Here is a 14,407-nt window from a genome sequence, read left to right on the forward strand (position 1 = left end):
GTTTAGAAAAATTCCATAAATACATCCATGGAATACTGACTTCCTCTAAAGAATAACAGGAATGAAAACTTCATGTTTGTCAGGTCACTCAAGATCCTTCCACCCAACTGGTGCATGTCAATCAGAGCATCATGCCTCAGATGAGGGCCACACCTCACAATGATTCTTAGAGTATTCTGTTGATGCTTAAGCATTTTGAAATCATATCTATAAGGGTCAGTGCAATCCAGTGATCTTTTCTGTACTGAATGCCGTGCTGGACATCAGCTTCCCTTGCAACTTCTCTGGGGATTAAGGACTGAATATAGGATGCAGGACCATGGGATACGCCAGAAATCCTTAACATATCAAAACGTTTTTATTTTTCGTCTTTAAATTTTTCATATACCTTATTTTCACGCATTACCTCAAATTCTTCAAGTAATGATCTCATGCACGTGACTTCCTTAGAAGCGAGGTCACGTAAAATTAACTTTGGTCGGCGATTTCAATATATTTATTTTTTTTCTTCTTGGAGTCTTAGGATCCAAATCTTATTTTCTGTGGATCAAACAAAACCATGATAGAGCACAGGTCTATAGAAGATAAATATTGTGTCACCAACAAGGGAAGTCTCAGTGACAGAGAGAGCAATATGAGACCTCTGCGAAGTGGGCAAACAAAGAGTAGGGAAGCTTTAGGGGCAGGCAGGAGCACAGACTCAAGGGGACGAGAAAAGCTTCGGAGAGATTTGGGATCGATCCTTAATGGGCATGTTGTAAAGAACTGAACATTTGCTGCTTTTGAAAAATAACCAGGTTCAGTTTCCAGTACCCACTTGGCAGCCCGCAACTCTGTAATTACAATTTCAGCAATTCTGACACATTTCTCTGGTTTCTGTGGGCATGGCTCATGCATGGCGCACATGCATGCATGCAGAAGAAACATTCATACGCACAGATATTTTTAACTAAAGAAGGGGTGAATTATTCACAACTTAAGGTGGTGGAAGATCAGAGAATCCAGGAATGGATTTGACTTTGCCCAGAATGTGGTTCCTGTTTGCCTTTTTCTGCCCTTGTGTGGAAACTTGGGACGTGGAATGACAGATACATGGCTTTAACAGGAAAATCTACAAAGCTAATGATATGGAGATGCCAGTATAGAAGGAAGTTAAGGATCGTTAGTAGCAATCTGAGCTCCCCAATTCAGTCTCGGCTGGTTTTCAGTAGTCGTCTGTTTTTACAGACCTGTCACTTGGTATCCACCTATAATACCAGTCTGTGGTTGTTTCAATAGGAGCCAATATATAGCTCATTACTGTCCCCATATGCCTCCCTAATCTACCTCCCTTCTACTTCTTGTTCGTCTTGCAGAATGTTTCACTGGAGGTTCAAATGTCTAGAAATGCATCATGTCATTTTTCTTTTAAAATATTATTATACACGGCATTAACTACTTTATAATGCTGTCCAATGCCCAGTGGGAATGTAATATAAATCATAAGTCACGTTAAATTTCCAAATGGTGACATCAACAGTGAAAAGAAATGTGAATTCATTTCTAATGTACCTAGTTAAAATGAGATTTCAGAATGCCGTCTATATTAGAGCATCATTAAAGTGAGAGTTTGTGTTTCTTAATGTCTACAGTACACAATCTGGAGCACAGTGTTGTTTTTATAGCACATCATGATTTGGACGCCAGAGTCTCCTCAGCAACAACCTATATGCAGATTTCATATACTTCACAGCTGAGTGTGGTTGCCTGGCCAAGATCTTCCCAACAGGTTTTGCTCAACAACTAACTGACAAACTTTAAACTTTAAACTTAAATTGATTAGAAATCAGTAAAGTGAAAATTTCACTTTACTTTCAGTCACACTAGCCACACTAAGTTGTTGAATAGCTCCATTTATCTGCTGACCCCTCAATGGTAGGAAACAACGTCTGAGAATGGCAATATACTTCTCTAGAAACCCGACTTCATTTCCTGAATTTCAAGTGATTCTTGGTAAATCACCTCTTTTAGACCTATGTGGCTCATCTCTATGATTCTGTTAATGATGTAACTGTTCACTGGGTTTTTAATTATAGTTAAATGAGAAAACAGTAGCATTTAAAAAGCATGATGTGCCATCATCACTGAGATAATAGAGCACACTTGATAAGCTGTAAACCAGTGGTTTTTACATTCTTTCTAGTTTCTACATTTTCTCTTTGGAAAACTGCTAACAGCTACCGTCTAGTCCTACTTAGCGTTTCTGTTGCTGTGATGAACTACCATGACGAAAAGGCAAACTGGGGAGGAAAGGGGGTTATTTGGCTTACACTTCCATATCACAGTTACTAAAGAAAGTCAGGACAGGAGCTCAAACAAGGCTGGAACCTGGAGGCAGGAACTGATGCAGAGGCCATGGAGGGGTGACCTTTACATGGCTTACTCAGTCTGCTCTCTTAAAAAAACCCAGGACCACCAGCTCAGGGGTGTCCATACCCACAAATGACTAGACCCTCCTCCATTAATCACTAATTCAGAAAATGCCCTACAAGCTTGTCTGATTTCATTCCATCCTTAAGGAGGCATTTTCCCAGTTGAGGTTCCCTCCTTTCAGGTAACTATAGCTTGTGTCAAGGTGACGTAAGAGTGGCAAGGACACGCAGTCTGCTTGTGCTGTGTGTATGCTCGGCGGTGCAGTCACCTGTAGTCTACTTTCAGACTTCTTTTTTCCTATTTAAAAAAAAAATCTAATCACATCATTATCTCTCTCCCCCCTCTTAATTGTTCTATCCCTAGCATATTGTTTCTCCCTACCGAGCACATGGTGGTCTCTTCTTTATCCAGTGTTGTTCCGAATACATGTAAATGAATCAGCATACAATTGTAACCTGCTAAGTCTGCTCAGAATTGCTTGCATATAGAAGTTTCTAGGACTGCATTTCTTTAGTGCTTACAATTTGTAGATATTCAGTAAGGGACACCCAGTACTTCGCAGAAGAGTATACCACTGGATTTTTTTTTTTAATAGTTCTGGTAGGCCTGTGTTCTTGCGCATTAAAATCCTTCTGAATCACTTAGTAATGTTTCATGACATTTGCTTTCTTCTGCTTTGAACTGCTATGCCAGGTTTGTGCCGAAAAACAGGAAATGCTTCCTGCTTACCCAACACATTAAAGATCATATAGGACAGAATTAATTTAGCACACGAAATGAGTTTTTCTTAGGTTTCAAAAGTTTTGATTCATTATATTAGAGCAGTTAATGACCAAGGCAAACTTTGATTCTCACGTATAAAATACAAGTAACTTTTTGGTGAAATTATTATTAAACATAACTATGAATTTAAAAAATACCTTAATAATAAATGAATCATTCTGATAAAGGTAACTTGTAAAAGAAAGCAATTAATTTGAGGACAGAAAGTTCGAGAGGATTATATATGTAATTGTAGTAGTGGGAAGCATGGCAATAGACAAAAAAGAATGGAGGTTGAACAGAAGATGAGACTTTACATGTAAAGACAATACCCACTCGGAAGAGAGAGAGAGAGAGAGAGAAAGAGCGAGAGCGAGAGCGAGAGAGAGAGAGAGAGAGAGACAGAGAGAGAGAGAGCAAGGTAACAGGGAATGGCATGAGCTTTTGAAATTTCAAAAAGCCACTCCTAATAACACACCTACTTCAATACCCACGCTTTCTAATCCTTCCCAAACAGTTCTACCACCTAGAGACCAAGGTTTCAAATATCTGAGCACATCGGGACCGTTCTCGTTTACACCACCACATTCAGGAAGAACATTAATTCTCAAAAATGAAATTATCCTTCTTTAAAAATGTTCCTAGATATGTCCATTTGTTCTTCTGAATACAACTAGACCAGACTATTGAATGAGGAATAAAAATGAGACAAATATGGTAGCATTCTTTAATAGGATGTACTAGATGATGAAGTTTCACTTGCTATAGATTGACCAGCTGTTCTTTACAATACTGAAAAATATTAAAATGTATAATAACTAAGAAGTCTCTAGGTCTGTGTGCTTGTTAATGTCTCCCTAAGTTCCTAGAAGGAAGCTATTGTGTCTTCTGCACTGTATAAAAATACTGAGCATGTTTGAGGTGGGAATTTAGCGATGTTACAACAGCCTTATTTGTTAAGAGCACTCTGTGATTCATTTGTGCAATCATGGTAATTATATTTATAGCTACCATGGTGAAAACATTTTAGAGCTACGCTGTCCAGAATAATAATAAGACAAAATTGCATGCCTCCCCAAATATAGCTTTCTACAATGATTGTTATCCATACAGAATTTAAATGTCCTGTTATCAGTTGGGATTACCTTAAATTGAATTGAGTTTTTAATTTATGCATAAAACGTACAAATTATGGATGTTCATCTGCTGTTTAATGCACGTATATGAACTCTTCAAATCAAAGCAAACATACCTAGTTTCTTAAAACTTTTAATATTATATGGCACAGACATTCAAAATTACTTATTCTGGCTTTCAGAAATGTTCAGCATAATGTTCTTGTTGCTGCTGCTGCTGCTGTTGTTGTTGTCTGATATAGTCTCACACTAAAATTTCTCCATGATATCTAACCATAACTTAGTATCTTGGGCTCCACCTCTTGTTATCTCTATTCTTTTCTTTCTCGGCTCCCATGGAATCAACTGTTTCAGATTTCACATCTAAAGAAACTCGTGTGGCATGTTTCTTTCTGTGCTTAGTTTATTTTTAACATATTGGTCTCCGATAACATTGATTGTCACAGAAATTCAGCCTCTTTTTTTGTCAGATTAATGTCCTGTTGCATATAGCTATAAAATTTTCTTTTTCAGCACCTAGAAATTTTTACATATGCTAAGACAGTATCGGGCAATTTTGTGAAATAATATCAAGAACTTCTGTTTTGGCCTTATTACTAACATTTTCCCAGATAGAGCTTTCAAGTGTTCTAATTTTGTTAATATTCCCATTTTACAGTGTTTCCACCTCCTATGGGAAGTGTCTTTAGTTTCTAGGCTTCTTAAAGAAGATTAATAATTCAATACAGCACTGTTTTTTTTCACATTCTTTGATGATAGGTACCTTGATGCTAGGTTCTTTTATGAAGGAGCTAGAAGACATGTCATAATGGTAACATTTGCATTACCATTGCCTCTCCCAAAGTTTATAATAACACATTTTCCTACATTGTTGTTTTAGTCTAGAGAGACACAAATATTTTAAATCTGAGCTAAAAATCTTCTAAATGAAGCCAAACATATAGAGCTTCTGACTGTCTAGACAGCAAACAAGGAGACAGGAAAAAGAGAGATGCCCTCCTTCCAACTCAGACTTCAGTGGGTGATTCAGGAGAGTTTGTTCTTGCCAAGCAGAAATCAGATTCCATCTCTGATCGTCCACTGACTGCCTTTGGTAACACCTGCTCTCTGTTTCTTTTTTACTCTCATCTGAATAAGATTTAAAAAAATAAAATGCATACTGGCTGGATCTGTCTTCTTCTTCTCTTATAATTTCTGCTGGTGGGTACCAGGCAGCTTGTTCAAGATCATCAATGACAGGGCAAGCAGCACTGCACCTCGTAGCTATGGGACTTGGTGTTTTTTTCTTTAAATAAATAAAAGAAAAATTAAAATTCCACCTTTAAGTTGTAATTTCAAACACAAAATAAATAAGTAAAATATAGTTGGTATTTTTTATTATTTAATTGATATATTGTTGAAGATTTATTGTATTTCTACGCAAACTGAAGTACTGGGGTGGATATTTAATGCAGATTAAAACAAAACTCATTACATTGGTGACATGCGGATTACAATTTATGTATATTTTTACAAATGTAGGTTAGCCTTTATTCTGTATGTACATGTTTTTAAAAGTCAATGTATATTTTTTTTCTCCCAGAAATGACTCAATTTCCCCTTCCTTTGTGCTTTAGGAAATAGTCAACTTCAACTGCCGGAAACTGGTGGCTACAATGCCCCTCTTTGCTAATGCGGATCCCAATTTTGTGACGGCCATGCTGAGCAAGCTGAGATTTGAGGTGTTCCAGCCTGGAGACTACATCATTCGAGAAGGAGCGGTGGGGAAGAAAATGTACTTCATTCAGCATGGTGTTGCTGGTGTTATCACCAAGTCCAGTAAAGAAATGAAGTTGACAGATGGCTCTTACTTCGGAGGTCAGTAAACATAGGTGTGAAAGCTAGACCCTACGTCTCTGAAGGGTCTGTCCCGAGGCTTTCAGAGGTGCCACGTGTTTGTTGATTTGGGATTTGAGCTTGTATTTGAATTCTTGCAAAAGCATTTGGAGTGTGTCAATATTTTAGGGTCACAAGTTATACAATTGTATGTATTACCATACATACACTAATGAGAGCAGACCTGTAACTACTTTATCTGGAACCAGATAATATTGGATGAAAGTAACCAGTGTGCATTTTTTTTCCTCACCCAAAAGTCCCCAGAATGTTGGATGAATCTTTCCAAAGTAGTTACAGGGGCCTCCTATATTGCCATAACAAAATTTTGAAGTTTGGGGTTTTGTGTGTGTGTGTGTGTGTTGATTTCTTTATTTTAATTCCCACAGGAACTTTCTTCCTTGACTTTTTCATGTTTTATGGGTGTAGCGAGTAAAGAAGGAAAGCTGGAAGTTTGTCTTTAGATTTAGTGCGCAATGTTGCCTCTAACTCACAGAGGTCCACCTGTGTTTCCTCTGGAGTGCTGGGATAAAGTCATATGCTGCTATGCCTGGCTTCCAATCACTATTCTTATTTGTAACTCCTCATTCTCTACCCAAGTTAGCATATCCCTTGTAAATGTGTGTTCAGTTTAAGTGTACATGCATAATTACTCCCAAATAGACAACTTGCAGGTCTAAGGGAAATGACTCTTACCAGCTAGAGCACGCTGTACATACATTATTTTCCTTGATTCTTATAGACTCCATGAACGTGCAAAGGCACAGAGGTCAGTATCTGACTTCTTCATTGTTCTCAGTGACACAATTCATACAGTAATAGTGTACTTAGAGCTGTTTGTCACAATCTCCATATCACTCAGTGTTATAGGGTTACTGTTGTTGTAATGAAACACCATGATCAAAAGGCAAGTTGGGGAGGAGAAGGTTTATTTGGATTGCACTTCAACATCAGAGTTCAACACTAAAAGGAGCCAGGACAGGAACTCAAACAGGACAGGAACCTGGAGGCAGGAGCTGAAACAGAAGCCATGGAGAGGTATTGCTTACTGGCTTGCCCCCCATGGCTTGCTCAGTTTGTTTTCTTATAGAACCCAGGACCACCAGCCCAGAGATGGCACCACTGACAATGGGATAGGCCATTCCCACTGATCACTAATAAAAAATTCTCTACTGACTGGCCCACTGTCCGGTCTCATGGGGACATTATCTCAGTTGGAATTTTCTCCTATGGGAGGAATTTAAGTTGACATAATCAAGCCAGCATACCCAGATTTGTTCTGACCTCATAAATTGAATGTAATAAAGTTTACTCTGTTTTAAAGAATGCCATAGATATTTTTTAAAGATGCTCATTGTTCTGTATACACTATTATTCAATATCAAATATTAACACTCTTTAAAAGAAAGAAGAAAGAAATCCCCTGTTTATCTCTTACTGGGTCTGTTCATTTCCAGAACTTATATTTAATTTAAATATAAGTCATATATTTAAATTAAAATATATATTTATTTTATATTTATATTTAACATTCCTATATTTAAATGAAAGCTCTAATTTCCATTTTTAATTGAAATTATGATAGAAATTGAGGTGTTTTGGTATACAACTTTCATAAAATGACTTGCATATAATTTCATATTATGGGAAATCTTGTTTTCTTTATGAAGAGAAAATTTGTTCTGCACTTCCAATTGATATACATGCAAATTCCTTTTTACTATCTTGTTTAACTGGGTGGCATTACCAATACTATGTTGAATTAAAGCAGTATGAGTAACAATCTTATCACGATACTCATTTGGGAAGAAACAATCTACATGTTTATCATTAAACATAATACTAGGTGAAAAGTGTTTTGGATTTATTTTCATGTTTCTTGCTTATATTGGGGGTAGTCTTTATAATTATTTCAAGTAGTAAGTGAAATCTTGTCCATTTTGTCTGTGTGATTTAGAGAGATATTTTCATTTATTTTACTATTATTTTATTTACTTGAAATAAGAAGAACACAGTTTCTTTTCATTCCTGTACTTGTTTTTGTAGTTGATTACATTTAGATGTTGGATTTTGATCTGTTTTCACAAAGTAAGTTTTAAATTATTAAATTTGTAAGGAGCTGGATAGTATTTGCTTAAATTTTTGTGATTAATTCCACGAGAAATATTGCTCTTTTCTTTTTCTTTCCCTTAATGCATTTTCTGAGCTTTGGATTAGCTTAATTCACACTTCAAAAACGAATTTATAAGTTTTTCTCTCTGCCCTGTTTTCCCGAAGAGTTATTATCATTGCTTCCTTAAATATATTGTAGAGTTCCCTAATGAAAACACTGGAAGCTAGGATTCATTTTTGCAAGGTTATTACATATCTTTTCAGTTTCTTTACAGCAAAGATGCAATTTTGATTCAGCTTACTTATTTCTCGCTGTGTAAATTTGGTTAGTCTGACTCATCTACACCAGTGCTGGGTGTTCTCATCAGTACAGTGCTCAAATAGATGAGCATGGGACAGATGCTCGATGTGTGCTGCTGGACAAGTTTATAGGCACCAGGGACACCGAAATAAGAAAAAGGGATCAAGTATCCTATAATTCTCTCACTTTTAACTTATGATTGTTCAAATAAACTTCGAAATTACTAAAATTGCAAAACTGTTTTATTGGATGATGAAGGGAAATACTTTGGGAAAATTAAAGCAGGGACTATAAGAAATGTCCCCGACCTCCTACAGCCATGTAAGGCACAGAATTTGGATGTGTGGAGTGAATGGAATTCTGGACTTCTTAGTGAGTAAAGATGGTAAACATAGGAACAGGTCTAGTGTTAGCTGCTCTCAGTACTCAGAGTGGATGGAAGGCGAGGTGGTGAACGCTTGTGTGCAGGAAATAAGGTGCTATGGGAGTAACCATCTGGCTGATAGAGAAAAAGAGTAGTTCTAAGACCCCTTGGTTCCTCTTTGGAGATAAATGATGGAATCTTAATTCTTTTTACAAGTGAGGAAATTGAAAACCTTCCAGGAAAACATCCCAGTTTCTGCTTGTTACAGACTTTCTTTCCATCTCTCAAGAATTTTCTTGAGTCTTAGTTGAACGGTTGTGTTGTTGATGTATTTAGGGATGGGAAACACATGGTCAGTTGTTCTTTGTGTTTTAACTGGTTGTGGATTGCTGTAATAATCTCCATCTGTTGCGAAAAAGGACCTTCTTTAATGAGGATTGATTGATCTACTTACCTGTGGGCATGAGAAGCATTAAGAATGGTTTATGAACGTAGGTACTCCTCTAGATTCTATGGCCTCGTGAATCATGGGTAGTTAGTAAGTACTGTACTTCATTTACAGTACTTACTAGGCATAATTCTTTATGAATGAATAGCCCGTAAATCGAATTCAACAGCTATTGGTTCCTGCCAAGATATAAATGCTACCTCTGGGAATATCTCACCATGCTGGTTATTGTGTTTCATATAGGACAGGCAAACTACACTTGTGAAATATTAACAATGTAGTAGACTAAACGACCTAAACATTGATAATTAACAAACAAATGTGGATGGAAGAAATCACATGAGGACCCATCCTTGGATAAAGAGCTAAAAAAAAAATGGTTACAGAGGGAAAGAGAATTAGTCTTCCTTTGGTTTAAGCTCTCTAATATGTTATCCAATACAAAGTAGTCAATCCTAAAAGCATATACATACATACATATGTGCATACATGCATACAAGCAATAATAAATAAATTCAAAAGGTTGCATATGTGTATATACATATATGTATGTACATATATGCATATGGCAATAATAATAAAAGAGAAAAATAATAACGCAATAGAGATAGTACATGAAGGTGTAAGGATGGTTTGGAGGCAGAAGGGGAACAGTGTAGTGTGTTGGATGAGCAGGATATGGCAATAGGAGATTGACGACAATCATAGTATATTATAAATATTTATGGAATTTCATAAAGAAACGTATTGTACAATAAACAAAGGCTAAATTAATAACACACAATGGAATTGAGGCTCATGTCAGTAAAACTGGCGGTGTACCTGGAACAAGGCAAATTTCGGCTAAGCATTCGAAATTCAGATTTCTGTGTGTTCTTCCCATAGTTCCTCTCCTCCAGAGGGGCATTACTGTCCCCTAGGTCTAGGATATTAATACAGAACATTTTCACAGGTTTCACTTTCTCTTCAAAGCTGTCCATTATCCTTTATGTCTGCATTTGCAAAGGTCTTTTGAAATCTCTTCTTATGTGCTATTCAGTCTCCATTAAAGTAATCATAGTGTTAAAATACTGGCCCCAGAAGAAATAAAACTATTATGTACCTCATTAAAATTTTAAATTATATATCTCTGCACCAGAAATTTTCATGATTTTAAAGAAAAGTTGCTGTGTTCCTAGAATAATCAAACTCCAGACCAGAGGACATCTAAAGTTCCACTGCCAGCCTGTGATTCATCCGATCTTATGTCATGGGGAAAAAAAAAGCAATGCACTCATGAAGAAAATATTTCCCTTAAAGATTCCTCAACTCTGCTATATAGTGTCCAAATCTATGCTAGAATTAGAGGATACAATATGACTTGGACATACGTCTTTAGAAATTTTATGTCCAGATGCGTTCAGTTCACCTGATGTTTTAAAACGTAGAGAAATAGGATGGAAAAAAACAGAACATTAGTACCCCTGCCCTGAAGCCATGTCCTAGGTTATCAGAGGACTGAAATCTCTGTACTTCTATCTTTACACCATTGCATTTATTTAAAAGTAGGTACTGGTTTTGGAGGAGTGAAAACCTGTTGATGTGAATTCACAATTTTATTTCTTCAAATTTCTCCTCATGTATACCAAGTAGGAAAAACCTCCCCTCCCCCCTTTTTAAGTGTTACCTCCAAGCTAGGTGGTGTCATTGTCTCAAGGATGGTAAGACAACTCTGAAACCTTTTTTTGAAGGCCCTGACCTACTTGGAAATAATAAATCAAGGCTTCTTTTATGTGGGTTCTTGGTCCTATTAGTAAAGGACTTAGAAAAAGAAAAAAAAACTCAAAGACTGTTTTGTTATTAGAGAATGAGAAAAAAAGAACAGGGTAGGCAAACTACAAATTCTGGCAGCTGGTAGGAGAAAGGGATGAGGAAGAGAAGGGAAAGCAAGCCTTTTGGTAGAACTCAAGAAAGCAGACATGTTCAAACCTGTAGGCCAAGAAGCAGCTGAACAGTGAAAGAAGGGAGTGAGAATGGCTGGAGGGTGAGGGAAAGAGAGAACTCATTAAGAAAAAAAAAAAAGACACTACCAGAGAAGGAGCAGAGCTGTCTAGAAACATGAGGAGGAAGCTCACAAAGGACAGGGTCACAGAGTGTGTGACCCTCTATAAGACATTTATGTAACATCCACCGCTCCTGCTTTTGTATGCCATAGGCTTTTCTCAAACATTCTGTGTTCATTACAGGAAGCCCAGATGCAGAATGAGTTCCAGGTTTTCTCCGAAAACTTATCAGGAAGGCGATAATTATTCCTTCCACATCCTTAGATTGCCTTTAGGCGAATCTGCTTTCCTTGGGGCTGATCTCCTAATCTTATGACTGACAGGCAAAATTGGATTAACATTTAAAAGAGAGAGAGAGAGAGAGAATACTATGCAATGTGCTAATCTTTAGAGCAGATTGGAATATCATATTTCCACCAGGTCTTAAATTCCTGTTCTTTTGACTACAAGGTAGTACCTTTCCCTTAATGGAACTCAACAAAACTCTTATATGCCCAATTATTCAGAACATTTTAAATTTTGGAGAGAGGCAGTTGTGAAGCTTCTCTTCTAGTGTCTTCAGGAAAATGGCAGATAGGGTATGAGGGTAGGGTCTCAATAACTTCCCGGGCCTATTAATGCCTCTAGCTACAAGAATTGAAACATGAAAATCCTTTAGGAAATGGGTTTTTAGTCATTCTGGCTACATACTGAAAAGTAAAAGAATGATACCTAGAGTCCTGTGTCCTGTAAATCTATCCATCCTGTCTGGCCTCTGGCAAAACAGAACGATTCAAAGGAGCAAGGACGTTTGTGGCTTCTGGCCAAGATAAGAATAGACCTGTTGGTCTTAAACGTATTTAAATTTTTCAGGGTGATAGTGGTGCATGCCTCTAATCCCAGCACTCAGGAGGCAGAGGCAGGCAGATCTCTGTGAGTTCAAAGCCAGCCTGGTCTACAAGAGCCAGTTCCAGGACAGGAACCAAAACTTACAGAGAAACCCTGTCTCAAAAATAAAAAAAAAAGTCTTTAAAGTTTCTTGACCAGTGTCTGCCTTATGTTCTCATAAGTTAGATGAAAAACATGTTAACCATCAATTATATCCTAATTCCACAGCTCTATTTTTCACAAAGTCATTTATAAATAAATCAATGAATAGAAAAAAAAAACAAATCAAAATACATGATACCCTGATGAAAATCAGGATGAACTTCATGACATTTTATTCTGAAGTAGTAGTTCTAGATTGAAATGGTAGAAGAGGAGGAGGAGGAGAAAGCTCTAGAAGTCCACGTAAACATAGAGGTTTCTGTATTCATGAAGTTGCTCATAGGTACTCCATTTGGAGCTTCTTAAAATAGCAATCAAAGCAAAATTTTAATCCCATTAAAAATCACCATAAGGCAATGGTAATTGCTAAAAATGTAATTCTTACTCATTTCTATTTGTGTAGCACATCTTTCTAGAGCGCCTAAATTTTAATATTCATCAATAACTGCAGGAGGGGAAGCTTTTGGACTGAAGTGAGTGGTTCTATTGCAAAGTGAAATAAGCCTAGCAGGTATAGCTCACTTTAGAATGTACCTTTTTCTTGAATATTTAAAATATGTTTTTCTATTTCTTTGGAAAACTCAAATTGATGATTTTGTTTTCAGCACTCTTTGTCATTTATACTTTGTGTTATTTAAATGCTGAGTTCTGTAATAAAATGCTAATAGTATGCCATTAAAGGAATTTCTGCTGAATAAGAGCAGATGGAAGATGTTCTTCACCCCATGGTAGTATGCAAAGCTCAGGAGGTAGAAGGAAGCATGACTTTCAGTGAAGCACACTGGAGGGCAAACTGGGCAGAATATGCACCACTGTAAGAGAAAGTCTAAGAGAAGTGCACCTCTTGGAATGATTTTTTTTAATGATTTCTCTGTAGAATAAACCTGAATTTAATATCTAAGAGAAATCAATAAAACCTTATTTATATCCAAATATCAAGTCCCTGGGCCTTGACTGTGTCACCTGATTTCTATGAGAAGCTCTGGATTCTACTTTGAGCCTTTTATTGCTCCGCACACATGTTTCATCCTTCTGGGATGTGTCTAAAATCAGACACTGTGACCTTCTCCCAACAACAATAATATCAGAAACCTCAGCCAATGGCTTCCCAATTCTGTACAATCTGACACAAACTGTCTCCCTAAACTATACCAACATTTCCCCTCAGAAACACATAATCCACCGGTTCTCACTTAAACAAGGACAGCTCTTTTGGACCTCCGTCGACTTGTGGAGGCATCTTGTCTTTCAGGCTGCTGATGCTTGTCATCTTTGTCAGATATGATTGAAGTGTTATCTTTTCCATCCCCAATTAGTACCTTTCTCCTGTGATTCTCATTGCACTTAGTATATTCAACTATTTACTGTTTCAGGTTACTCCAGAGTGCTAAATTAAGGATTTTCCGAGTTTTAAGACTTTTTTTTTTTCTAACTTAAGCCATCGAACCAAAGCAAAATGCCAAACTGTCACTAACGCTAAGATTCTTGCACTGTGTGTGAATGGCTAGGAGATGGTAGGGTATGTGGGGATGGATTCTAACTTGTCTCTGTTTCCGTCTTCCATTTTCTTATGTTGAGACCTACAATTCAAGAAACTTTCAAGTAGCACATTCAGTTTAATGCTCCAGGTTAAGCTATGCTTTACCTTAAAAAGGAAACTAACACAAGTCAGATGACAGATTGGGTTAGAGGAAACTAAAGAAAAGTGCATAATTTCCAATTCAAAAGTAAACCTTATGAAAGTGCTTTCTAATTTTGAACTCACATTGCTATCATAAGGCTCAAATAAAAGAGCTCTATAATTCAGGGCAGGAGAATGAAAAAACAATTTTGTCCAGAAGAGTTTTCTATGGAGTTAGAAATGCGTTATATCTAATGTTGGTAATTAAGATATTCACTGATCATATACAGCTTTTCTATTAACAC

General features: G+C 36.9%; 1 protein-coding gene across 1 annotated transcript in view; it reads left to right on the forward strand.

Annotated features, from left to right (window-relative positions):
* The window catches only part of Hcn1 (hyperpolarization activated cyclic nucleotide gated potassium channel 1), a 354,030-nt gene that overhangs the window by 303,452 nt on the left and 36,171 nt on the right, over window positions 1-14,407 (forward strand). The window contains exon 6 of the mRNA XM_050152792.1: window positions 5,927-6,167. Within this exon, the coding sequence (XP_050008749.1) occupies window positions 5,927-6,167 (241 nt within the window). The remainder of the gene's footprint in view (window positions 1-5,926; window positions 6,168-14,407) is intronic.

This window comes from Alexandromys fortis, unplaced genomic scaffold (genome assembly GCF_014885135.2).
Source record: "Alexandromys fortis isolate MF-2015 unplaced genomic scaffold, M_Fortis_MF-2015_v1.1 scaffold_73, whole genome shotgun sequence".
NCBI lineage: Eukaryota > Metazoa > Chordata > Mammalia > Rodentia > Cricetidae > Alexandromys > Alexandromys fortis.